Source organism: Cucurbita maxima, unplaced genomic scaffold, assembly GCF_002738345.1.
Source record: "Cucurbita maxima cultivar Rimu unplaced genomic scaffold, Cmax_1.0 Cma_Scf00005, whole genome shotgun sequence".
In the NCBI taxonomy this organism is placed as follows: Eukaryota; Viridiplantae; Streptophyta; class Magnoliopsida; order Cucurbitales; family Cucurbitaceae; genus Cucurbita; species Cucurbita maxima.
In genome coordinates, this window is record NW_019272021.1 from 732,249 (window position 1) to 758,050 (window position 25,802).

Genomic DNA, 25,802 nt, shown 5'->3' on the forward strand with positions numbered 1-25,802 from the left:
TTGGATTGATTTATTGAATCGGTCCTGATCGGGGGAGCCATCCATGCATATTTATAATTATTTAAAAGAAAATATAAATAAAAAAAAGTACATGTATTTTGTTAAAAATATAAATATTTAAGAGTGTTAAATTAATGTAAAAAATATATAAAAAAAATTAGTATTGAATACATTATAAGATTAAGCATTTAATGATGATGCTTAATAGTATTTTAAACCCCGAGCCGATGGGCCTGACCCAATGAGGTTGATGATTTATCCTAAATTTAAAAAAAAAAAGAAAAAGAAAAAGAAAAAAAAGGAAAACGCGTGTCTGCGAAGAACACAGCTTGAATCTTCTCTCTCTTGCCAAGTCTCTCGTCGTCCTCGTTTTGCCCTCTTCTCCCTTTTCTTGAACCAAAATTAGGGTTAGGGTTAGGGTTAGGGTTAGGGTTAGGATTCTCAAAACCCTCGCTCTTCTTCTTCTTCTTCTTCTTCTTCCTCACATTCACACCGGATTTTCTCCTTTACGGAGGCTGTTTGATTCTTTTCTTCTGGAGCGGTTGTTTGTTTTTTCGGCCCTTTCAAAGGGTGGTTCCGGAATGGGTTTCTCTTCGTCTTCTTTTTCAGTTATCAAATGGTTCTCCTTCTGCAGACCTACCTCTTCAATACTTCTTTTTCTATACTGCATCCTCTTCTTCTTTCATACTGAAGCTATTTTGGGCGGTTCAGACAAATCCGTGCTTCTTCAGTTCAAAAATGCTGTTTCCGACCCTTACGGCTTGCTCTCCACCTGGACTTCCAGTTCTTCTGATTACTGCTTGTGGTTCGGCGTTTCGTGCGACCTCAATTCTCGGGTTGTGTCCCTCAACATTTCCGGGAATGGTGGTGCAGGTAATTCGAATGCATTTTCCTGCTCTGACTCTTCTAAATTTCCTCTTTATGGGTTTGGAGTCAGGAGGGGTTGTGTCGGTAATAGAGGCTCACTGATGGGGAAGCTTCCGCCAGTGATTGGGAAGCTCACTGAGCTGAGGACTTTGTCTCTTACGTTTCATGGTTTTGAGGGTGAACTTCCGGGTGAAATCTTGGGATTGGAGAACCTTGAGGTTCTTGATCTTGAAGGAAACTCTTTAACTGGACTGCTTAATAATGATTTTGTCAGGCTGCGCAAGTTGCGCATTCTCAATCTTGGATTTAATAGGCTTACTGGTGAGATTCCTGGCGCGCTTTCTGGTTGTGCAAGTTTAGAGGTCATGAATTTAGCTGGGAATCAGTTGAATGGCACAATTCCACAGTTTGTTGGTCGGTTGAGAGGGGTCTACTTGTCTTTCAATTTTTTTACAGGATCCATTCCAAGTGAGCTTGGGAATAACTGTCAGCTTGAGCATCTTGACCTGTCTGGTAATTTTTTGGTCAGTGGGATTCCAAGTAGTTTGGGGAATTGCGGTCAGTTGCAGACATTGTTGCTGTACTCCAACATGCTGGAGGAGGCCATTCCAGCTGGATTTGGTAAGTTGCAGAAGCTGGAACTGCTTGATCTTTCTAGGAATAGTCTCAGTGGTCCAATACCCTCCGAGCTCGGAAACTGCTTGCAGTTGTCTGTCCTTGTGCTCTCGAATCTCTTTGATCCAATTCCCAAGATCAACTACACAGACAAAGACTCCCCAACTGAGGAACTTAGTGATGATAGTTTTAACTATTTTTCCGGCAGTATACCTGAGTCGATTACAACCCTTCCAAAGCTGAGGATATTGTGGGCCCCTAGTGCAAACCTTAATGGAAGATTCCCTTCCCAATGGGGTAAGTGTGAAAACTTGGAGATGGTCAACTTAGCTGGTAATTATCTTTACGGGGAGCTTCCAAGTGGATTTAGCGTCTGCAAAAAAATTCAAGTTCTTGATTTAAGCATGAACCGGCTTTCTGGAGAACTTGATAAAAACCTTCCTTTTCCTTACATGAATCTGTTTGATATTAGCGGTAATCTCTTAACTGGTGAGATTCCTATGGTCTGTGGCCAAGATTGCTCACTGCCAATATCCCATTCAAACAGATATTTGGATGTTGATGACGTGTCGTCTCGGTATCTTGCATTTTTTGCCACTAGTATTCGAGGTGCAACGCCTTTTACATTTCTTGGAAATGATGATCTGATAATGCATAACTTTGGGGACAATAACTTTACTGGCAGTCTTCTGTCGTTACCATTTCCACGTGAAAGAATGGGAAGAAAAACTGTTTATGCTTATCTTGTAGGTGGAAATAAGCTGACTGGACGATTTCCTGATAGTTTATTTGAAATATGCGATGGTTTGGCGGGATTGATCTTCAATATTAGCAGCAATAAAATCTCTGGTCCGTTTTCTGTGGAAATTGGTAAAAAGTGTGGTTCTCTCAAATTCTTGGATGCATCTGGTAATCAGATGACTGGGCAGGTACCTGCTAGCTTTGGAGAGCTATTATCTCTGAATCACCTCAACCTAAGCAGGAACAAGTTTCAGTATGAAATACCAACTTCTCTCGGACATATAGCTGATTTGAAGTACCTTTGTTTGGCTGGCAATAACTTTAATGGTTCTATACCTTCTACATTGGGAAAGTTGCAGTCTTTGGAGTTGCTGGATCTTTCACATAATGATCTTTCGGGTGAAATTCCAGTCGATCTTGTTAACTTGAGAGGCTTAAAAGTTCTACTTCTCAATAATAATTCACTCTCTGGACCGGTCCCCTCTGGTTTGGCAAATGTTACCACACTCTCTGCATTCAATGTGTCATTCAATAACTTGTCTGGTTCCTTACCATCAAATAATAACATGATCAAATGTAGTGGTGCGATTGGAAATCCTTACCTCCGCCCGTGCCATTTGTTTTCTCTGGCCGTGCCCTCATCTGGAATGCAAGGTTCAGAAGGTGACCCGAGTAGTCTTGCAGCTTCACCATCTGGTGTTGCACCCCAAACAAGTGGAGGTGGCAGCTTCAATTCAATTGAGATAGCATCCATTACGTCTGCCTCTGCCATTGTTTCTGTTCTTATTGCTCTGATTATCCTTTTTATATATACACGAAAGTGGAACACGAAGTCTAAAGTTCTTGGATCAATGAGAAAGGAAGTGACGGTTTTTACTGATATTGGGGTTTCCCTGACGTTTGATAATGTAGTGCGTGCCACAAGTAATTTCAATGCAAGCAATTGCATTGGAAGTGGAGGATTTGGGGCAACTTACAAGGCAGAGATCGCATTGGGGGTGCTCGTTGCAATAAAACGACTTGCTGTAGGTCGATTTCAAGGGGTCCAACAGTTTGATGCAGAAATTAAAACTCTTGGAAGGCTGCGCCATCCGAACCTTGTCACCTTAATTGGTTACCATGCCAGTGAAACAGAGATGTTCCTGATATATAATTATTTGCCAGGAGGCAATTTGGAAAAATTCATCCAGGAGAGGTCTACAAGAGCAGTTGATTGGAGAATTCTTCACAAGATTGCGCTGGACATAGCCCGTGCACTTGCATATCTTCATGATCAGTGTGTACCACGAGTCCTCCACCGCGATGTGAAACCGAGCAATATACTATTAGACGATGATTTCAATGCTTATCTCTCTGACTTTGGATTGGCCAGGCTTCTTGGGACTTCTGAAACCCATGCTACCACAGGTGTGGCTGGAACTTTCGGCTATGTCGCTCCTGAATATGCCATGACGTGTCGTGTCTCTGATAAAGCAGACGTGTACAGTTATGGCGTGGTTCTTCTCGAGCTACTCTCGGACAAGAAAGCACTAGATCCCTCATTTTCCTCGTACGGTAATGGTTTTAACATAGTAGCTTGGGCGTGTATGCTGCTTCGGCAGGGGCGAGCCAAGGAATTCTTCACAGCAGGGTTGTGGGAGGTAGGTCCCCATGATGATTTGGTTGAAGTATTACACTTGGCAGTTGTTTGTACAGTGGACTCTTTGTCGACTAGGCCAACGATGAAACTAGTCGTACGAAGGCTTAAGCAGCTTCAACCGCCATCGTGTTAGGAAGAAGCGATTAAAGCATTTATTGACATAGTTAATTTGTAGAAGATTAGAGAGAGCCTCCCTGATTGATTGTAATTGTGTTTTCTCTTCTTATGACTGAAAAAGCATTGCTGCCATAGGTTGGTTGGTGGAGTTCTAAATTTGTAGTTAATTTTGTATTGTAAATTGTAATATAGCTCCGCCCTCAAATTTTTCCTTCCATAAATAAGAATTGTTGCTTTGTGGATGAAGTATGAATGATGAATCTGCCAAAAAAAGAACTCAGATGGAGAAGGGAGGGATTTATAAGAAACCAAAACAAGCAGATTGAAAGCAAACACGTTGAAATCATGTTGTTTATCCTTACTAACGACCCGACTTTCCTTACACATAAAGGTCAGGGCCGTTACTTGCGCATCAATCAATTTAAAAACTTCTATTAATGAAGAACATAAAGTTGAATGAAAATATAAAATTCTTGAGTCACCCTATGACTTATTTCTTCACCCTGCTCGTCACCTCCGTATCACATCCTCACCTTAAAATCATTTTTAAAATAAGGTGAGTATTACAATACTAGAACTCTCCTGTTGGGGACATAAACCGTCATATGACGATCAAATAAAGGACCTAGTTAATTACCCGAAACAACGACGTGTAATTTTTAGCACTTGATAATCAACATCACCTTTTACTCCTTAAAAGGATTATCAATGTCGGGTTACTTGAAATACACAGTGTATTATCTTGACCTTGATAACTATTTTCTGCAATCATCTCGTATAGTGACCATTAGTGGCTGACTACCTGATACACATCGCGTGTAACCCCTTACCATATGAAAATTAACATCCTACTTTACTCCTTAAAATGATTATCACGGAAGCACAAAATTTTCAAACTACTGTAATTTTATCAAAATCATAATTATCTTTTATGAAGTCTAATTTATTGAATTTAGACGGCCATTACACCGAATCTACCATCATAAAAGCCCATCTCAAAATGAATTATTTTTTAGTAAACACAAAAGTCCCACATCAACTTTAGTTAATTATAAGAACTAAAAAATGGTTATTTTAAAACATGTAGGAGATTAATTGGGATCCTTGAGATCTAATTTGATTAACAACTTCAATTAAGTGAGTTAAATTAACGTAATTATGTTTGGAGTTTAGACTGCAAATTTTGGTTGAAAGGAGAATAACCGGAGATTTTGACTTGGTCAAAGGACAATAATTGAGGATTTTGACTTGGTCAAAGTCAAATTTCAACCCTCCCTCTTAAACTATCCAAAATGAATCTCAACCATCTTCGGATACTTTATACCTAACATGTTCTCCGAACATCCCTTATAAAAGTTGAGACATATCCCGAAGTAGTAATCCGAGACATTTTAGGTGTCTCCCAAATACTCTAGCTTTTAGCACTAGAAGTAACGGCAATCACAATTGAAACGTTTTAATATTTGGTCACTACCACAATACTTTTTCTCTCGATATGATTCCTCGTAGATTGATATTTAGTTTCTAATTTTCTTAATATTTGTGTTGCATCACTATTATCATAATAAACATGGATGAACTAAATCACATTTGAAACACTTTTTCAGATATTATTATAATCCATACTCAACTGAGAAGGAATAACTACTCTATTATATGAGGATATCATTGGTTTAACTCATGAATGGTAACAAATTATTTAAAAAATGTTATATTTTATTATGTAGTAATCATCTCCCACCGTCTCAAGATACTCTTCATTTAATTTTATAGAATGACATTTTATCATTATTTAAATTTCTGCATCAAATATTTGAGAACAATTTCATCAATATAAGATGTCGTAGATGAAGTTAATATTTTTCCATGAATCTCTATTCATAGAATATACCGCTTTATTTCAAATCTTTAATTTAGAATTGATTAGTTAGTCATCCGTTTATGTTAGATTAAAACGTTATTGAGTAATATGTTGTTTACATAAAAAGGGGAACACCTCTCAAGCTTGAGCAATCAGCCCAATAATTCACCAAATTTATGTGCGGATACTAAAACATCTCAGCCTGTTCAAGTAGCATATTAAAGGCTATACTTGAATGGGGATGCAGAGGCACATTTCTATAGAGCCACTAACCATGAGCATATGTCCCTAAGAATAGATGAAGGTAGATATTAAAGCATATACGTCCAATCAAATAATAAGCTTGGTTTAATAAAAGAATTTATTAATTTAGAGAAATTTTAAAATAATTGTCCATAGTTATTAAGAATATTGGCTAAAACCACCCCACTTAAATCGTAGGGTGGCAAAAGTTCTCTATTTATAATCCTTTACATAATCAAATAAATTACCAAGGATAAAGACAGAGCAATAAATAGAAGAAGTAATAAATGGATACAAAATATTTGCTTATAATAAAGGGCAAATATGATATGTATGTAAACAATAATGTAATGAAAACAAATATCTAGCTATTTGCATATAATAAAATGTCAAATATGACACTTATGGTAAGGAAGTCTAAATATCATACAAGATATTTGCATATAATAAATGATCAAATAGGATAGATATGGTAAACTATAATTCAAGATTAAATATCCTTACCCCCCTCGCAAACTGAGCATCGAATTTGAACGAACATAAAGCTTGAATCTGAAAATTTTAAAGAGAGGTCGAGAAATATTTTTTGTGAATATGTTAGCAACTTGGAGATGGGAATATACTGTGTGCAAAGTTTGCCAGTGATAACAAGTACTTGAATGAAATAATAATCTAATTCAATATATTTGGTCTGCTTGTGAGAAACGAGATTATAGCTTAAAAAATAGCACTTTTCTTGTCACATAAGAGTAAGGGTTGTTGTGAAATAGGAATCTTAAGGTCATGCAAAAGATGTGTAACTCAAAGAAATTCAGCATCAGTCGTGGCAAGAGCACGATACTCAGATTCACAACTAGCGCGTGAGATAGTAGTTTGCTTTTTAGCACTCCAAGAAACGAGATTGTTACCAAGATAAATAGAATAGTCGAATGTAGAACGACAAGTATTAGGATAACCAGCCCAATCAGCATTTGAATAAGCCATTAGCGCACTAGGAACAATGGATAGACGAAAGGAAAAACCAAAATGGAGTGTTCCCTTGACATAGCGAATAATACATTTGACAGCAAGAAAGTGATCTACAGTAGGGCCATGCAAAAATTGACTAACAGAATTGATAACAAGTACAATATATGGACGTGTAATGGTCAAGTACTGAAGGGCGCCAACAATAGATTGATAAGGAGTAGATTAGAGAAAAGAGAACCATCAACAATCAGGTGTTGAGAAATAACCATGCGGTTTGGACTGGTTTGCTATTGAGCAATTGAGCCCAAGTAAGAATATCTTGAGCATATTTTAATTGACTAATAAACAGACTATCTAGAGTAGGTGAAGCTTCAAAACTAAGAAAGTAACTAAGAGAACCCAAATCCTTGGTAGCAAACTCAGAATGAAGCTCGCGAGTAAAGCTATCAAGAAGAGATGGGTTGTTGCTGGTAACAATAATGTCACCAACACAAAGAAGCAGTTAGATAAAGTTAGATTGTTGATTAAAGACAAAAAGGATGTGTAAATGCGACTGCAAGAAAAATCAAGTGGTAGAAGAAATGAGCTAAAATGTTGAAACCAAGCGCGAGAAGTTTGCTTTAAGCCATAGAAAGCTTTCTTTAATAGACAGAAATGAGTGGGAAATCGAGGATCAATATACCCAGAAGGTTGTTCCATATGAACATGTTCAATAAGAGTGCTATTGAAGAAAACATTTTTGATATCAATTTGATGAAGAGGTCATTTATTTGTGACAGCAAAAGAAAGTCCAACACGGATAGTAGTAATTTTGACAACCCGACTGAAAGTGTCAGTGTAGTTGAGACAAAGAACCTGAGTATAACCTTTGACAACAAGATGAGGCTTGAAACGCTCGACAGATCCATCAGAAAAATATTTAATATGAAACACCCATTTAGAGCCCACGATGTTTGTGTTGGCAAGGCCAAAGTACAAGTATCATTTTATTGTAAAGCTCGAGTTTCTTTATCCATGCCAGCAACTCAAGCAGGATTCTTAGCCGCAAATTTGAATCTTCTTGGCTTAGTGGATGCAATAAGAGTAGAAAGAAGTCAAGATGAGCGCAAAATACCAAGATTTGCTAGATGACGAGCCTTGAAGATGCCAGTTTTGACTCGTGTGATCATAGGATGAGAGCCCAAAGAACAAGAGGAATCAACAATAGGTTCAATAGAGTCCGGATCAAAAGTCGAGGGTGACAAAGAGGAACCTACAAGAGAAGTATCAACCTACACAATCTCATCCACAAGGTCATAACAAATATCATACGGAGATGAGGTGGATCAAGGAATGTGCGGTAAAGAAGTGGTAGGGGGGATGGACCAATATGGTAAACATTGGGTTCTAAGAAATTTGAAATATGAAGAGAGGAAAGAGGTTGGGCCTAGGAGTTAGGGACAATAGGAAAGAAGTGGGTTTTATCAAATTGAGTTGACGGGTGTTGTATAACTTAGTGGTGGTGGGATCAAAGACAACAAAACCTTTTATGAGAGGGACTGTAACCCAAGGAAATGCAAGGAATGCTGTAGGAGAAAGTTTGTTAGGCATAGAATCACACAAGCAAGGATAAATACGAAAACTAAAGGAATGAAAATTTTTATAATGTCATAGAGAGGTTCAAAGGGTGACTTACCTAAAAACTGGAATAGGCAACTATAACACCCAAAAAAAAAATGAAAGGAGTTATCTCCAACGAGGATAAGCCACTCATATAAGACCCAAAGGATCCTAAGAAAAGAAATTAAGAAGATTAAGCAAGGACAAGAATATAAAGCAAGTCATTCCTATACCCTTACTATTAATTTTAAGGACTCAAGGCTTTAGGAAAAGAATTGAAAAGGAAAAAATAAGTGAAAAGGACGAAAAAGTCATTTTTTTAATTTTTAAGGAACTTTCGTATTTTTAATTTCTTATCTAGAAGAAATTATAAGATACTCAAGATGGAAAAAATGACCAACAAGAGAATAATTTTTAGAAAAATTATAGATTTTTCGAAAAAATAATAATAAAATATTCAAAAAGTGAAAAATTACCAAAATACCCCTCAAGTTATGGATAATTATGGATTTGCCATTCTGCTCAAAATCAGAACATTCACAGTGATCTAGCCGTTCAATCTCCTCCTAAATTGGACACGATCTAGAACGTTCTTAGATCATCAAATCCAACGACCAGTATTCAAATTGAAAGTCGGTAGCTCAATGATTGAAGATGATATTTCTGATGGATTTTCTAGAAAATCCAACTTCCAATCCACGATGATTCTGGAGCTCTCAATGTAGGTTTAAGTTTCTCCTATAAATTATGAAGTTGCGGTAATAGTTTGGAACAAAAATTGAGCATGGTCGAGCCCCCAATCGAAGGCAATAAGCGTTTAAATATTCAGTCTCATTCTATGAATTTCTTCCAAATTTGAGAGCAATTCTCCGCCATTTCCCTCCAAACGTGTTCCTATAGTTTCTAAATATGATTACCCACAAGTTCTATGAAGAAATAAAGTGCTGAAAGTGCCTAAAAACCATTCCCCCAATCCAATTTGTCATTGAAGACCTTCAAAGAAAACTCGAAAATCCAATCCGAGGATGCATAAGAATTTTGTCGAGCAAGGACGATCCCAATAAGTTTCTGCACCTCCACTGAATATTTTCATAGAAGACCACATAGAGAAATAACCTCAGGAACGTGCCCAATTGAAGAAAATCAGTTTTGGGTTGAAATTAGGGGTAAGTTTCGAATTCCTATCTACGGTCCCTTTAACTTCAAATTGAGAATTTCTTCAGAGGATCAAGTTGAGTAACTTTGACAAAGAAATCGAGAGCTGAAACATCGTAAAATAGGCTACCCAAGAGAACAAAAATCTCGTGTTTCGAGTAACATTGTAGCCGAGAACAATTTCTCAAAATTAAGGCCCCACACTCGAAGTCGTTCCTCCAAATCAATTTCTTTAGCTTGAGAAAAAAAATAAGGAGAGGTTTCATGAAGAAATCTGACCTTGAAAACCCTTAGAATCGGCTACCCAATAAAGAATCCCATTTTTTTTTTCTCCGACGTGAAAACTGATTTTGACACCATCTTTAAGGCTACCATCCATAAGAATCCCTAGCTCTTCCTTTAACACCATCTTTAAGGTTCATGAAGAAAGCGAGGGGAGAAATGTTGTAAATGTGGCAGTAGAGGCTGAGTTGCAAACAGTGGCACATGTATAAATGCGTGTCTTCTTCCGGTTCAAAGGAAGAAGACGATGACATGGCGGGTTCAACTGAACCGGTCATGTCAACTCAAAACCCAATCTTCCATTGGTTTTTCTCAATTTTAACCCCCTTCCAGATTAGTTCTCATGAAAAACTTCATGGTTCCAGAAACTAGACACAATAAGGAGTTTGTGGAAGAAAATTTGAGGTAATTTGAATACCGGAAGCTCAAGAACGGGAGTCTCGAACGTCGACAACTAGGTAAGTAGCCACCTTGGACTTTTTGTTAAGAAATACTTGTAGGAATCAATTTCCATATGAACCCTAAGCAAAGTTTCAATTAAGAATATATGAAAGAAAAACCCAAAGAACCGTGAGTTAAGGCCCTGAACCGATCAAATTGCTCGAGATTTAGGTAACATTAAAATAACCCACTAGATGAACTTCACTGCATATAAAATTTTAATGCTAAGCATAGTATATTATTTTGAGGTTATATATGAAATTGGTTGTCATTGGATAAGGATAAGTAGGTAAACCAAGAAATGGTACGAAATGACCATAATGCCCCTAAGGATATTTACCTACCCTTTATGACATAGATGACCTCCAAATGCTATGAAACTCTGTAATAGATCTTATTTTATGATGCTTGATGATGTGGTGAAGTTTGAGAGCCATTGAAACTCGTTAGGTAGCAAAATTAAGAATTAGGGGTAAAATGACCAAAATGCCCCTAGGATTACTCATGATAATTCAAGATGTATACGTGCTCCAAATGATTTGTTACTTCTGATAAGGTCTATTCTTAAGGGCATGAAGATATTTTTGAGATTTCAAGTTGATTGGAGCAAGTATGAAACCTAAACCAAGTTAGGACCAAAGATACACCTATAGGAAACACCACAAGACTAAGACTCTTTTAGAAGCCTCTTCTAAAGAACTCAATAGGAATCTATGACCTTCTAGAATAACTCACACTAAGATGGGTTCATACGATTAAAAATAAAAGTTACAACTTAGGTCTCAAGGAATTATGGACCTTAGAAACTTACAAAATTGAGAACCAAGAACAACACCAGACAAACTTTACAACTACACAAGTAAGAAGAATGCTAGGTACCACTCAAGGATAAGGGACCAAGGTCCTCAGACACAAAAACTCAAGAATTCTAGTAATACTCTAATCATGTCCAAAGGGACCCATGAACTCCCCCCAAGTGGTGCTTTCTAAGGCCCAAGAATTCCTCTTCTAGGTGGGATGCCCTGCACCATGTTTCCTTTTCAAGATGTCATGTTTGGCCTCAATTTTTCCTTACCTAGATAAGATACCCTGCACCATGTTATGGGTATCCAAAAGATTTGCAGGATTTCATGTTTATGTATGCACCAAACACGTGACCTTTATGTTCTATCATGGGGAGTAGTCTAGGGCTACGATGGAACAAGAAGAGAGCAAGTTACCTGAGCCAAGAATCAAGAACCTCCTAAGACCTCCCATGGTACAACATGCTCATGACTTTGACTACGCTGCTTGGAATGCATGAAGCCTTGAGCGTAGGTATTTAAACTGTATTATAGGGCAAGCCCTTGGATGTAGGTTTTCAAACTATGCCGTTTGGAATGCATGAAGCCTTGGACATAGGTTAACAGACCGTATTGAAGGCAAGCACTAAGATGCGGGTTAAGACTACGTCGCTTGAAACGCATGAAGCCTTGGACGTAGGTTAAGACTGTGTCGCTTGGAACGCATGAAGCCTTGGACATAGGATTGTGAGGTGCATGGCTAGTGCCGTAAATCCTAAGGGGAGTGTCTTGGAGAACGAACAAAGAGTAGAAAAAGAACCTAGAAAGTACCAAGAACCAAGAACCATAGTTCTAAGGCCCTTAGATGGTAACCAAGGTTTTAGAATCAAAGGACCAAAGTCCTCACGACAGATCGAGATAAGAACCTCAAGTCAAGAACAAGAACTAGAGGGATCAAGTACTTACAACAAGAACAAGACAAGAAAGAGTGTGGTACCCTAGTATATCAAGGACACGATTAAGAGCCTACAAGTAGGATGCTTACTGAGTCTTTGTACTCATTTTTTATTCTCCATTTTTTTCAAGTAATAAAGAGCTGGCCAAGGTCGAGCTTGAGGGCGGACTCTAGAGCAGGTGCCATAGACAAACCTCACCTGTTGTCTTCAACCCTTTTGTTTTAAATTTTTTGTGTCCGTTCCTTATTTTGTGATGCACACAATTTTGTTATAATATAATTTTTTAAAAAATTTTAATCGTTTTATTTTGCAAAAAAATTACCCATCCTATTGGAGTCGTCGAGTCAGCATGATCCTTACAACAACCAGTTGATAATATAAGCTATAATGTTGAAGGTGTCAACCTAGAAACGAGGTGAAAGATGGGAGTGAAAGAGAAGGGCTAGCTAGTCTTAGTCACATGACAATGTTTTCTCTTAGCATGACGATTTTGAGTAGGTGTATATGGACAAGAGAATTGATGGTGGATGCCAGAAGTACGTAAAGTGAGTTTTTAAACAACTGCTAGTAAGTTTGGCACCTTCATCGCTTTGAAAAACCTTGATACGAGTAGAATATTGCTTTTTCACAAATTTTTGAAATTGAAGAAAAAATATTAAATAAATAAGATTTAAATTTTAAAGGGTAAAACCAAGTGAATCGAGAATTATGATCAATAAAAATAAAATAGTAAAGAAAATCCAAATTAGATTTGACCGGAGAAGAACCCTAAAATCACAATGAATAAGATCTAACACATGAGACGATCTATGTTCATTGCAGGAATAAGGTAATTGATGACCTTTTGCAAGCTGACAAATACTACATAGGGATGGAGTAGGCAATAAAGATGTAAGGGAAAGATGACCTTTGTTATTTAAAAAAGAAATAATAAAGTAATTCACATGACCCAAGCGAGCATGCTCTAAATCATATGAAGTAAGTAAAGATTTGTTTCTAAGGATAGAAATAAAGGAAGAGTTGACTTGCTCTAGCACATATAGCCCTCCATCTCTTTTACCGGTTGCCACCACACTTCCTGTTTGAAGATTTTGGATAGTATTATGATTATTAGTAAATGTAATGAGGAGAGAAAAATCAGATGTTAATTTACTAATTGAAAGAAGACTTTTAGTCAGATGAGAGACAACCAAGACATCTAATGAGTGAATTTTTAGAATAGGAGAAAGAGTATCAGTGTGAGTAATGGGTAGATATGCACCATTTTCTACAATAAAAGAGTTCTTGCCCATGTAATTTTTAAAATGATCCAAAATAGATGGATCAGCGGTCATATGGGCTGAAGCCCCAAGGTCCAATATCCAATCACCAGCCTCGAGTCCAGGAATAGAACAAGAGGTGTTAAAGGCTGGTGAGCATGACCTGAATCAGGTTGAGTGTGTCGTTGGTTGCATCGATCAGCATAATGACCCTCCATGTGACATATTTGGCAGCGAGGGGGTTGACGACCTAGACCTGAGTGGGTTCATCCTCAGTTGGCAGAGTTTTATTACAGGAATGAGAATGACCTTGCTGGTTGCTAAAGAAAGTATGGTGACTTCCATGGGGTGCGAAAACAATTAATGGCAGTGAATGCCATAGGAGTGGAGTTAGAAAACTCAAAGGAGCGCTAGAACAACTCAAAACTTTCAACTTTAGAGTCTAAATCTACAAAATAGGATAGAGGGGTGAGACCTATCAAGTAGTAAAAAAAATTAAAAAATAAGTGCCGAGTCCATGAAGGAATTAGTGCACTTTCCCAATGTGCTCAACAAGTCTACCAATGGTATGAAGTTGATCACATATTTTTTGAAGGTAGAGACATCTCAACAACAAGTTTGGTCTCGCATTACAATAGTTGCAAGTCATCCTTGAGTCTCAGTTCACGGGTTTTCGAACGATGGTTGAACGTAGTTTCCAACGTGGGCCAGACGAAGCGCGCAGTGAAGAGACCAACGATGAAAACAATGACTTCCTCGGTGAGAGAGTAGAGCAGGAGACATAAAAGCCAATGATCGACTGCTTTCAACGTCAAATATTTGGTATTGAGTGTTGATGAGGTTTCTTGATTAAAGCAAAGTGATGGAATCATAGTTCCATCAATATAGCCCAACATGCCTTGTGCCTTTTTTCCCATACATAAATAACTTGGAATTTTTTGCAACTCGTGTTGTATGTCTTTTAAACCACGCAAAATTTAACTTATTGTCGTCGTCCGAATTCTTGAAACCTCAAAAATTGGGAATTGACAGATATAGCCCAGCATGTCTTGTACCTTTTTTCTGTTTGTAAATAACTTGGAATTTTTTAAACTCGTGTTGTTCGTGTTGTAGCAGAAAAATCTTTTAGTAGTGGTCTTCGGTTGTTACCAAAATAAAAAAACAAAACTCTACACGTTTGTGAACAACCGGCCAAAGCGGACAATATCTTTTCGTAGTGGTCTTGGACTATTACAAAAATAAAAAAACAATTTTCATCGCCTTAGAGATTCTAACTCTCGCACGGAAACCCTATGTACATGTCTAGTACACACCTTAACCATTCGACCAAAGCGACCTTTTTCTTGTATGAATGAGTCTCGAAGAGACTCTCAAGGAGAGGGAGAAGTTGGTCACATATTTTTTTGAAAGTCAGGGAATACTCAGCAACAGGTTTGATGCCGAGTTTTATCAGCTGCAAGTCATCCTTGAGTCTCAGTTCAGGGGCTTTCATATGATGGTTGAAGGTAGTTTCCAACATGAGCCAAACGTCACATGCAGTGGAGAGAGAAGAGTAGGAGACATAAAAGCCGTTGATCGACTCATTTCCACACCAAATATTTGGTGTTGAGTGTTGAGGAGGTTTCTTGTTCAACGCAAGGTGGTATAACCATTGTTCCATCAACATAGCCCGCATGTCCTGTGCCTTTTTTACAGTCTGTAAATAACTTGAAATTTCTGAAACTCGTGTTGTATGTCTTTTAAACCACGCAAAATTTATCTTATTGTCCCCGTCCAATTTCTTAAAACCTTAAAATTTGGCAAGTGACAGATATAGTCCAGCATGTCTTGTGCCTTTTTTCCCGTTTGTAAAAACTTAGAATTTTTGAAACTCGTGTTGTATGTCTTTTATACCGCGCAAAACTTTTCTTATTGTCGCCGTCCGAGGGGAAGAGCAAGATCAGATATCGGTTAGAGAAGAGAACAAAGCATTCCTTATAACAGTGTCGAAACTTCTATGCATCCATGAGACAACGGGCCAAAGCGGATAATATCTTTTAGTAGTGATCTTGGGTGGTTATAAAAAAAAAAAAAAAAAAAACCTCTACGCATTTGTGAGGCAATGAAATTTTCGTCTCCTAAGAGATTCAAACTCTCGCAGGGAAGCCCCATGTATTTAGACACTACACGCCTTAACCAAATGACCAAAGCAACTTTTTTTTTTTTGTATGAATGAGTCTCGAAGAGATTCTCAAGCAGAGGGAGAAGTTGGTCACATATTTTTTTGAAGGTATGGGCATACTCAACAACAAGTTTGGTGCTACGTTTCATCAGTTGTAAGTCATCCTTGAGTCTCAATTCACGAGCTATTGAATGATGGTTGAACATAGTTTCCAACGTGAGCCAAATGTCACATGTAGTGGAGAGACCAACGACGACAACAATGGCTTCCACGCAAAATATTTGATGTTGAGTGTTGAGAAAGTTTCTTGTCCAAAGCAAGGTGGTAGAACCATTGTTCCATCAGCATAGCCCAACATGTCTTGTGTTTTTTTTTTCCCTTCTGTAAATAACTTGGAATTTCTGAAACTCGTGTTGTATGTCATTTATACCACACAAAATGTATCTTATTGTCGTCGTCCAATGGGAAGTGACAAATCCCATATCGGTTAAAGAGGAGAACATAGCATTCCTTGTAATAGTGTGGAAACCTCTATGCGTTGGTAAGGCTCGCCTAAGAAATTCGAACTCTCACAGGGAAACCCCATGTACTTAGCAGGCACACGACTTAACCACTCGTCCAAAGCGACTTTTTTGTTGTATGAATGAGTCTTGAAGAGACTCTCAAGGAGAGGGAGAAGTTGGTCAAATATTTTTTTGAAGGTTAGGGCATACTCACCAACAAGTTTGGTGCCGTATTTCATCAGCTGCAAGTCATCCTTAAGTCTCAATTCACGAGCTTTTGAATGATGGTTGAACATAGTTTCCACGCCAAATATTTGGTATTGAGTGTTGTGGAGGTTTCTTGTTTAATGCAAGGTGGTAGAACTAATGTACCATCAACATAACCCAACATATCTTGTGCCTAATATTTGGTGTTAAGTGTTGAGGAGGTTTCTTGTTCAAAGAAAGGTGGTTAGAACCATTGTTCAATCAATATATCCCAACATGTATTGTGCCTTTTTTCCTTTTGTAAATAACTTGGAATTTATGAAACTTGTGTTGTATGTCTTTTAAACCACGCAAAATTTAGCTTATTCTCACCGTTCAATTTCTTGAAAACTCAAATATTGGGAATATTGGGAAGTGACAGATATAGCCCAACATGTCTTGTGCCTTTTTTTCCCGTTTGTAAATAACTTGGAATTTTGAGAGTCGTGTTGTATGTCATTTACACCGCGCAAAATTTATCTTACTGTCGCCCGATGGTAACATATCCCGTATAGGTTAAAAGAGGAAAACAAAGCATTCCTCATAATAGCGTGGAAACCTCGACGCGTTGGTGAGGCAACGGGCAAAAAGGAAATATTATGAGCTTGAAAGATTCAAACTCTCGCGGGGAAACCCCATGTAATTAGTAGGCACACACCTTAACCACTCTACCAAAACAACTTTTTTGTTGTATGAATAAGAATCATAGAGACTATCACGAAAAGGGAGAAGTTGATCACATATTTATTTTGAAGGTACGGGCATACTCAGCAACAAGTTTGGTGCCGCGTTTCATCAGTTGCAAGTTCACGGGATTGTTGCAAGTTCAATCAATATATCCCAACATGTATTGTGCCTTTTTTCCTTTTGTAAATAACTTGGAATTTCTGAAACTCGTGTTGTATGTCTTTTAAACCATAAAAAGTTTAGCTCATTGTCGCCGTTCAATTTCTTGAAACCTCAAATATTGGGAAGTGACAGATATAGCCCAACATGTCTTGTGCCTTTTTTTCCCGTTTGTAAATAACTTGGAATTTTGAGAGTCGTGTTGTATGTCATTTACACCGCGCAAAATTTATCTTACTGTCGCCCGATGGTAACATATCCCGTATAGGTTAAAAGAGGAAAACAAAGCATTCCTCATAATAGCGTGGAAACCTCGACGCGTTGGTGAGGCAACGGGCAAAAAGGAAATATTATGAGCTTGAAAGATTCAAACTCTCGCGGGGAAACCCCATGTAATTAGTAGGCACACACCTTAACCACTCTACCAAAACAACTTTTTTGTTGTATGAATAAGAATCATAGAGACTATCACGAAAAGGGAGAAGTTGATCACATATTTATTTTGAAGGTACGGGCATACTCAGCAACAAGTTTGGTGCCGCGTTTCATCAGTTGCAAGTTCACGGGATTGTTGCAAGTTCAATCAATATATCCCAACATGTATTGTGCCTTTTTTCCTTTTGTAAATAACTTGGAATTTCTGAAACTCGTGTTGTATGTCTTTTAAACCATAAAAAGTTTAGCTCATTGTCGCCGTTCAATTTCTTGAAACCTCAAATATTGGGAAGTGACAGATATAGCCCAACATGTCTTGTGCCTTTTTTCCCGTTTGTAAATAACTTGGAATTTTTGAAACTCGTGTTGTATGTCATTTATACCGCACAAAATTTATCTTACTGTTGATCCCATATCGGTTAAAGAGGAAAACATAGCATTCGTCGTAATAGTGTGGAAACCTATACGCATTGGTGAGGCAACATGCAAAAAGGAAATTCTTCATCGCCTGAGAGATTTGAACTCTTGCAGTGAAACCCCATGTATTTAGCAGGCACACGTCTTAAACACTCAGCCAAAGCGACTATTTTGGTGTTTGAATGAGTCTCAAAGAGACTCTCAAGGAAAGGGAGAAGATGGTCACATAGCTTTTTTTGAAGGTACGGGCATACCCAGCAACAGGTTTGGTGCCACGTTTCACAGCTGCAAATCATCCTTGATTCTTAGTTCACGGGCTATTGGATGATGGCTGAATGTAGTTTCCAACTAGAGCCAAACGTCACGTGCAGTGGTAAGACCAACGACGATAACAATTGTTTCCTCGGTGATAGAGAAGAGTAGGAGACAGAGAAGCCCTTGGTCGACTGCTTTTGAAGCCAAATATTAGGTGTTGAGTGTTGAGTGTTGAGGAGGTTTCTTGTTCAAAACAAGGTGGTAGGTGGTAGAACCATTGTTCCATCAACCCAAGCAGGGTCGACTGCTTTTGACGCCAAATATTGGGTGTTGAGTGTTGAGAAGGTTTCTTGTTCAAAACAAGGTGGTAGAACTATTCCATCAACCCAAGCATGTCTTTGTCATTTTATATTGGGAAGTGACAGATATAGCCCAACATGTCTTGTGCCTTATTTTCCTCTTTGTAAATAACTTGAAATTTTTGAAACTCGTGTTGTATGTCATTTATACCGAGCAAAAAGGAAGTTCTTCGTTGTCGAGAGATTTGAACTCTCACGGGGAAACCCCATGTACTTAGCAAGCACACGACTTAACCATTCGGCCAAAGCAACTTTTTTGTTGTATGAAAGAGTCTCAAAGAGACTCTCAATGAAAGGGAGCAGTTGGTCACATAACTTTTTTTTCAAGGTACGGGCATACTCAGCAACAGGTTTGGTGCCGCGTTTCACCAGCTGCAAGTCATCCGTGATTCTTAGTTCACGGGCTTTCGAATGATGGTTGAATGTATTTTACAACTCGAGCCAAACATCACGTGCAATGGAGAGACCAACGACGACGACATTAGTTGCTTCCTCAGTGAGAGAGGAGAGTAGGAGACAGAGAAACCGTTGGTCGACTTCTTTTGACGTCAAATATTTTGTGTTGAGTGTTGAGGAGGAGAACCACTCTTCCATCAACATAGCCCAACATATCTTGTGCCTAATATTTGACGAGTGTTGAGGAGGTTTCTTGTAGCCCAACATATCTTGTGCCTAATATTTGACGAGTGTTGAGGAGGTTTCTTGTTCAAAGGAGGTTTCTTGTTCAAAGCAAGGTGGTAGAACCATTGTTCCATCAACATAGCCCAGCATGTCTTGTGCCTTTTTTTCCTACTGTAAATAACTTGGAATTTCTGAAACTCGTGTAGTATGTCTTTTAATCCATGAAAAGTTTAGCTTATTGTCGCTGTGGAAACCGCTACACGTTGGTGAGGCAACGGGTAAAAAGGAAGTTTCTTCGTCGCCTGAGAGATTTGAACTCTCGCGGGGAAACCCCATGTACTTAGCAAGCACACACCTTAACCACTCGGCCAAAGCAACTTTTTTGTAGTATGAAGGAGTCTCAAAGAGACTCTCACGAAAAGGGAGAAGTTGGTCACATAGCTTTTTTTGATGGTACGGGCATACTCAGCAACAGGTATGGTGTCGCGTTTCACCAACTGCAAGTCATCCTTGATTCTTAGTTTACGGGCTTTCGAATGATGGTTGAATGTAGTTTCCAACTCGAGCCAAACGTCACGTGAAGTGGAGAGACCAACGACGACGACAACAATTGCTTCCTCGGTGAGAGAGGAGAGTAGGAGACAGAGAAGCCGTTGGTCGACTGCTTTTGACGCCAAATATTTTGTGTTGAGTGTTGAGGAGGTTTCTTGTTCAAAACAAGGTGGTAGAACCATTGTTCCTTGAACATAGCCCAACATATCTTGTGCCTAATATTTGGTGACGAGTGTTGAGGAGGTTTCTTGTTAAAAGCAAGGTGGTAGAACCATTGTTCCATCAACATAGCCCAGCATGTCTTGTGCCTATTTTTCCTACTGTAAATAACTTGGAATTTTTGAAACTCGTGTTGTATTCCAGCATGTCTTGTGCCTATTTTTCCTACTGTAAATAACTTGGAATTTTTGAAACTCGTGTTGTATTTTTGAAACTCGTGTTGTATTATGTCTTTTAATCCATGAAAAGTTTAGCTTTTTGTCGCGGTTCAATTTCTTGAAACCTCAAATATTGGGAAGTGACAGATATAGCCCAACATGTCTTGTCCTTTTTTTCTTGAAACCTCAAATATTGTGGTCAATAACTTGGAATTTTTGAAACTCGTGTTGTACGTCATTTATACCGCACAAAATTTATCTTATTGGAAACCTCTACGCGTTGGTGAAACAACGGGCAAAAAGGAAGTTCTTCGTTGCCTGAGAGATTTGAACTCTCACGAGGGAACCCCATGTAATTAGCAAGCACACGCCTTAACCACTCGGCCAAAGAAACTTTTATGTTGTATGAAAGAGTCTCAAAGAGACTCTCACGGAAAGGGAGAAGTTGGTCACATAGCTTTTTTTGATGGTACGGGCATACTCAGCAATAGGTATGGTGTCGCGTTTCACCAACTGCAAGTCATCCTTGATTCTTAGTTTACGGGCTTTCGAATGATGGTTGAATGTAGTTTCCAACTCGAGCCAAACGTCACGTGAAGTGGAGAGACCAACGACGACGACAACAATTGCTTCCTCGGTGAGAGAGGAGAGTAGGAGACAGAGAAGCCGTTGGTCGACTGCTTTTGACACCAAATATTTGGTGTTAGTGTTGAGGAGGTTTCTTGTTCAAAACAAGGTGGTTGAACCACTGTTCCTTGAACATAGCCCAACATATCTTGTGCCTAATATTAATATTTGGTGATGAGTGTTTAGGAGGTTTCTTGTTCAAAGCAAGGTGGTAGAACGATTGTTCCATCAACATAGCCCAACATATCTTGTGCCTAATATTAATATTTGGTGATGAGTGTTTAGGAGGTTTCTTGTTCAAAGCAAGGTGGTAGAACGATTGTTCCATCAACATAGCCCAACATCGATTGTTCCATCAACATAGCCCAACATTGATTGTTCCATCAACATAGCCCAACATTGATTGTTCCAACAACATAGCCCAACATCGATTGTTCCATCAACATAGCCCAACATGTCTTGTGCCTTTTTTTCCTATTTCTGAAACTCGTTGTATGTCTTTTAATCCATAAAAAGTTTAGCTTATTGTTGCCGTTCAATTTCTTGAAAGTGACAGATATAGCCTCTACGCGTTGGTCTACGCGTTGGTCAGGCAACGGGCAAAAAGGAAGTTTCTTCGTCGCCTGAGAGATTTGAACTCTCGCGGGGAAACCCCATGTACTTAGCAGGCACACGCCTTAACCACTCGGCGAAAGCAACTTTTTTGTAGTATGAAGGAGTCTCAAAAAGACTCTCACGGAAAGGAAGAAGTTGGTCACATAGCTTTTTTTGATGGTACGGGCATACTCAGCAACAGGTATGGTGTCGCGTTTCACCAACTGCAAGTCATCCTTGATTCTTAGTTTACGGGCTTTCGAATGATGGTTGAATGTAGTTTCCAACTCGAGCCAAACGTCACGTGAAGTGGAGAGACCAACGACGACGACAACAATTGCTTCCTCGGTGAGAGAGGAGAGTAGGAGACAGAGAAGCCGTTGGTCGACTGCTTTTGACGCCAAATATTTTGTGTTGAGTGTTGAGGAGGTTTCTTGTTCAAAACAAGGTGGTAGAACCATTGTTCCTTGAACATAGCCCAACATATCTTGTGCCTAATATTTGGTGACGAGTGTTGAGGAGGTTTCTTGTTAAAAGCAAGGTGGTAGAACCATTGTTCCATCAACATAGCCCAGCATGTCTTGTGCCTATTTTTCCTACTGTAAATAACTTGGAATTTTTGAAACTCGTGTTGTATTATGTCTTGTGCCTATTTTTCCTACTGTAAATAACTTGGAATTTTTGAAACTCGTGTTGTATTATGTCTTTTAATCCATGAAAAGTTTAGCTTTTTGTCGCGGTTCAATTGCTTGACAGATATAGCCCAACATGTCTTGTCCTTTTTTTCTGCGTTGGTGAGGCAACGGGCAAAAAGGGGTTCAATTTCTTGACAGATATAGCCCAACATGTCTTGTCCTTTTTTTTTGCGTTGGTGAGGCAACGGGCAAAAAGGAAGTTCTTCGTTGCCTGAGAGATTCGAACTCTCACGAGGGAACCCCATGTAATTAGCAAGCACACGCCTTAACCACTCGGCCAAAGCAACTTTTATGTTGTATGAAAGAGTCTCAAAGAGACTCTCACGGAAAAGGAGAAGTTGGTCACATAGCTTTTTTTGATGGTACGGGCATACTCAGCAATAGGTATGGTGTCGCGTTTCACCAACTGCAAGTCATCCTTGATTCTTAGTTTACGGGCTTTCGAATGATGGTTGAATGTAGTTTCCAACTCGAGCCAAACGTCACGTGAAGTGGAGAGACCAACGACGAAGACAACAATTGCTTCCTCGGTGAGAGAGGAGAGTAGGAGACAGAGAAGCCGTTGGTCGACTGCTTTTGACACCAAATATTTGGTGTTAGTGTTGAGGAGGTTTCTTGTTCAAAACAAGGTGGTAGAACCACTGTTCCTTGAACATAGCCCAACATATCTTGTGCCTAATATTAATATTTGGTGATGAGTGTTTAGGAGGTTTCTTGTTCAAAGCAAGGTGGTAGAACGATTGTTCCATCAACATAGCCCAACATCAATTGTTCCATCAACATAGCCCAACATTGATTGTTCCATCAACATAGCCCAACATTGATTGTTCCAACAACATAGCCCAACATCGATTGTTCCATCAACATAGCCCAACATGTCTTGTGCCTTTTTTTCCTATTTCTGGAACTCGTTGTATGTCTTTTAATCCATAAAAAGTTTAGCTTATTGTTGCCGTTCAATTTCTTGAAAGTGACAGATATAGCCTCTACGCGTTGGTCAGGCAACGGGCAAAAAGGAAATTTCTTCGTCGCCTGAGAGATTTGAACTCTCGCGGGGAAACCCCATGTACTCAGCAGGCACACGCCTTAACCACTCGGCCAAAGAAACTTTTTTTGTTGCATGAAAGAGTCTCAAAGAGACTCTTACGGAAAGGGAGAAGTTGGTCACATAGCTTTTTTTGATGGTACGGGCATACTCAGCAACAGGTTTGGCGTCGCGTTTCACCAACTGCAAGTCATCCTTGATTCTTAGTTTACGGGCTTTCGAATGATGGTTGAATGTAGTTTCCAACTCGAGCCAAACGTCACGTGCAGTGGCGGAGAGAAACGACGACGACAACAATTGCTTCCTCGGTGAGAGAGGAGAGTAGGAGAAAGAGCAGCCGTTGGTCGACTACTTTTGACGCCAAATATTTGGTGTTGAGTGTTGAGGAGGTTTCTTGTTGAAAACAAGGTGGTAGAACAAATGTTCCATCAACATAGCCCAACATTTCTTGTGCCTAATATTTGGTGATGAGTGTTGAGGAGGTTTCTTGTTCAAAGCAAAGTGGTAGAACGAGTATTCCATCAACATAGCCCAGCATGTCTTGTGCCTTTTTTTCCTACTGTAAATAAAATGGAATTTCTGAAACTCGTGTTGTATGTCTTTTAATCCATAAAATGTTTAGCTGATTGTCGCCGTTCAATTTCTTGAAACCTCAAATATTGGGAAATGACAGATATTGCCCAACATGTCTTGTGCCTTTTTTTCCTGTTTGTACATAACTGGGAATTTTTGAAACTCGTGTTGAATGTCATTTATACCGCGCACAAATTTTATCTTACTGTGCCCGATGGGAAGTGACAGATCCCATATCGGTGAAAGAGGAAAACAAAGAATTCCTCGTAATACGTAATAGTGTGGAAACCTCTCCGCGTTGGTGAGGCAACGGGCAAAAAGGAAGTTATTCGTCGCCTGAGAGATTCGAACTCTCGCGGGGAAACCCCATGTACTTAGCAGGCACACGCCTCAACCACTCGGCCAAAGCAACTTTTTTTGTTGTATGAAAGAGTCTCAAAGAGACTCTCACGGAAAGGGAGAAGTTGGTCACATAGCTTTTTTTGATGGTACGGGCATACTCAGCAACAGGTTTGGCGTCGCGTTTCACCAACTGCAAGTCATCCTTGATTCTTAGTTTACGGGCTTTCGAATGATGGTTGAATGTAGTTTCCAACTCGAGCCAAACGTCACGTGCAGTGGCGGAGAGAAACGACGACGACAACAATTGCTTCCTCGGTGAGAGAGGAGAGTAGGAGAAAGAGAAGCCGTTGGTCGACTGCTTTTGACGCCAAATATTTGGTGTTGAGTGTTGAGGAGGTTTCTTGTTCAAAACAAGGTGGTAGAACAATTGTTCCATCAACATAGCCCAACATTTCTTGTGCCTAATATTTGGTGATGAGTGTTGAGGAGGTTTCTTGTTCAAAGCAAGGTGGTAGAACGATTGTTCCATCAACATAGCCCAGCATGTCTTGTGCCTTTTTTTCCTACTGTAAATAACATGGAATTTCTGAAACTCGTGTTGTATGTCTTTTAATCCATAAAAAGTTTAGCTTATTGTCGCCGTTCAATTTCTTGAAACCTCAAATATTGGGAAATGACAGATATAGCCCAACATGTCTTGTGCCTTTTTTTCCTGTTTGTACATAACATGGAATTTCTGAAACTCGTGATGAATGTCATTTATACCGCGCGCAAAATTTATCTTACTGTGCCCGATGGGAAGTGACAGATCCCATATCGGTTAAAGAGGAAAACAAAGAATTCCTCGTAATACGTAATAGTGTGGAAACCTCTCCGCGTTGGTGAGGCAACGGGCAAAAAGGAAGTTATTCGTCGCCTGAGAGATTCGAACTCTCGCGGGGAAACCCCATGTACTTAGCAGGCACACGCCTCAACCACTCGGCCAAAGCAACTTTTTTTGTTGTATGAAAGAGTCTCAAAGAGACTCTCACGGAAAGGGAGAAGTTGGTCACATAGCTTTTTTTGATGGTACGGGCATACTCAGCAACAGGTTTGGCGTCGCGTTTCACCAACTGCAAGTCATCCTTGATTCTTAGTTTACGGGCTTTCGAATGATGGTTGAATGTAGTTTCCAACTCGAGCCAAACGTCACGTGCAGTGGCGGAGAGAAACGACGACGACAACAATTGCTTCCTCGGTGAGAGAGGAGAGTAGGAGAAAGAGAAGCCGTTGGTCGACTGCTTTTGACGCCAAATATTTGGTGTTGAGTGTTGAGGAGGTTTCTTGTTCAAAACAAGGTGGTAGAACAATTGTTCCATCAACATAGCCCAACATTTCTTGTGCCTAATATTTGGTGATGAGTGTTGAGGAGGTTTCTTGTTCAAAGCAAGGTGGTAGAACGATTGTTCCATCAACATAGCCCAGCATGTCTTGTGCCTTTTTTTCCTACTGTAAATAACATGGAATTTCTGAAACTCGTGTTGTATGTCTTTTAATCCATAAAATGTTTAGCTTATTGTCGCCGTTCAATTTCTTGAAACCTCAAATATTGGGAAATGACAGATATAGCCAACATGTCTTGTGCCTTT

General features: G+C 39.2%; 1 protein-coding gene and 6 non-coding genes across 7 annotated transcripts; 1 reads left to right on the forward strand and 6 right to left on the reverse strand.

Annotated features, from left to right (window-relative positions):
- The first annotated feature begins 295 nt into the window (after positions 1-295).
- On the forward strand, positions 296-4,225 carry LOC111479869 (LRR receptor-like serine/threonine-protein kinase RPK2). The gene has a single exon (XM_023124725.1). The coding sequence runs from the start codon at positions 582-584 to the stop codon at positions 3,993-3,995; it is 3,414 nt and encodes a 1,137-aa protein (XP_022980493.1). The 5' UTR covers positions 296-581; the 3' UTR covers positions 3,996-4,225.
- Positions 4,226-19,665: 15,440 nt separating this feature from the next.
- TRNAS-GCU lies at positions 19,666-19,747 on the reverse strand. The gene has a single exon. It is a non-coding gene; the product is annotated as a tRNA-Ser (tRNA).
- A 1,795-nt stretch (positions 19,748-21,542) lies between these two features.
- Positions 21,543-21,624, reverse strand: TRNAS-GCU. The gene has a single exon. It is a non-coding gene; the product is annotated as a tRNA-Ser (tRNA).
- Positions 21,625-22,419: 795 nt separating this feature from the next.
- TRNAS-GCU lies at positions 22,420-22,501 on the reverse strand. The gene has a single exon. It is a non-coding gene; the product is annotated as a tRNA-Ser (tRNA).
- Positions 22,502-23,240: 739 nt separating this feature from the next.
- On the reverse strand, positions 23,241-23,322 carry TRNAS-GCU. The gene has a single exon. It is a non-coding gene; the product is annotated as a tRNA-Ser (tRNA).
- An 840-nt stretch (positions 23,323-24,162) lies between these two features.
- On the reverse strand, positions 24,163-24,244 carry TRNAS-GCU. Its single transcript has one exon. It is a non-coding gene; the product is annotated as a tRNA-Ser (tRNA).
- Positions 24,245-25,084: 840 nt separating this feature from the next.
- TRNAS-GCU lies at positions 25,085-25,166 on the reverse strand. Its single transcript has one exon. It is a non-coding gene; the product is annotated as a tRNA-Ser (tRNA).
- Between the last annotated feature and the right edge of the window lie 636 nt (positions 25,167-25,802).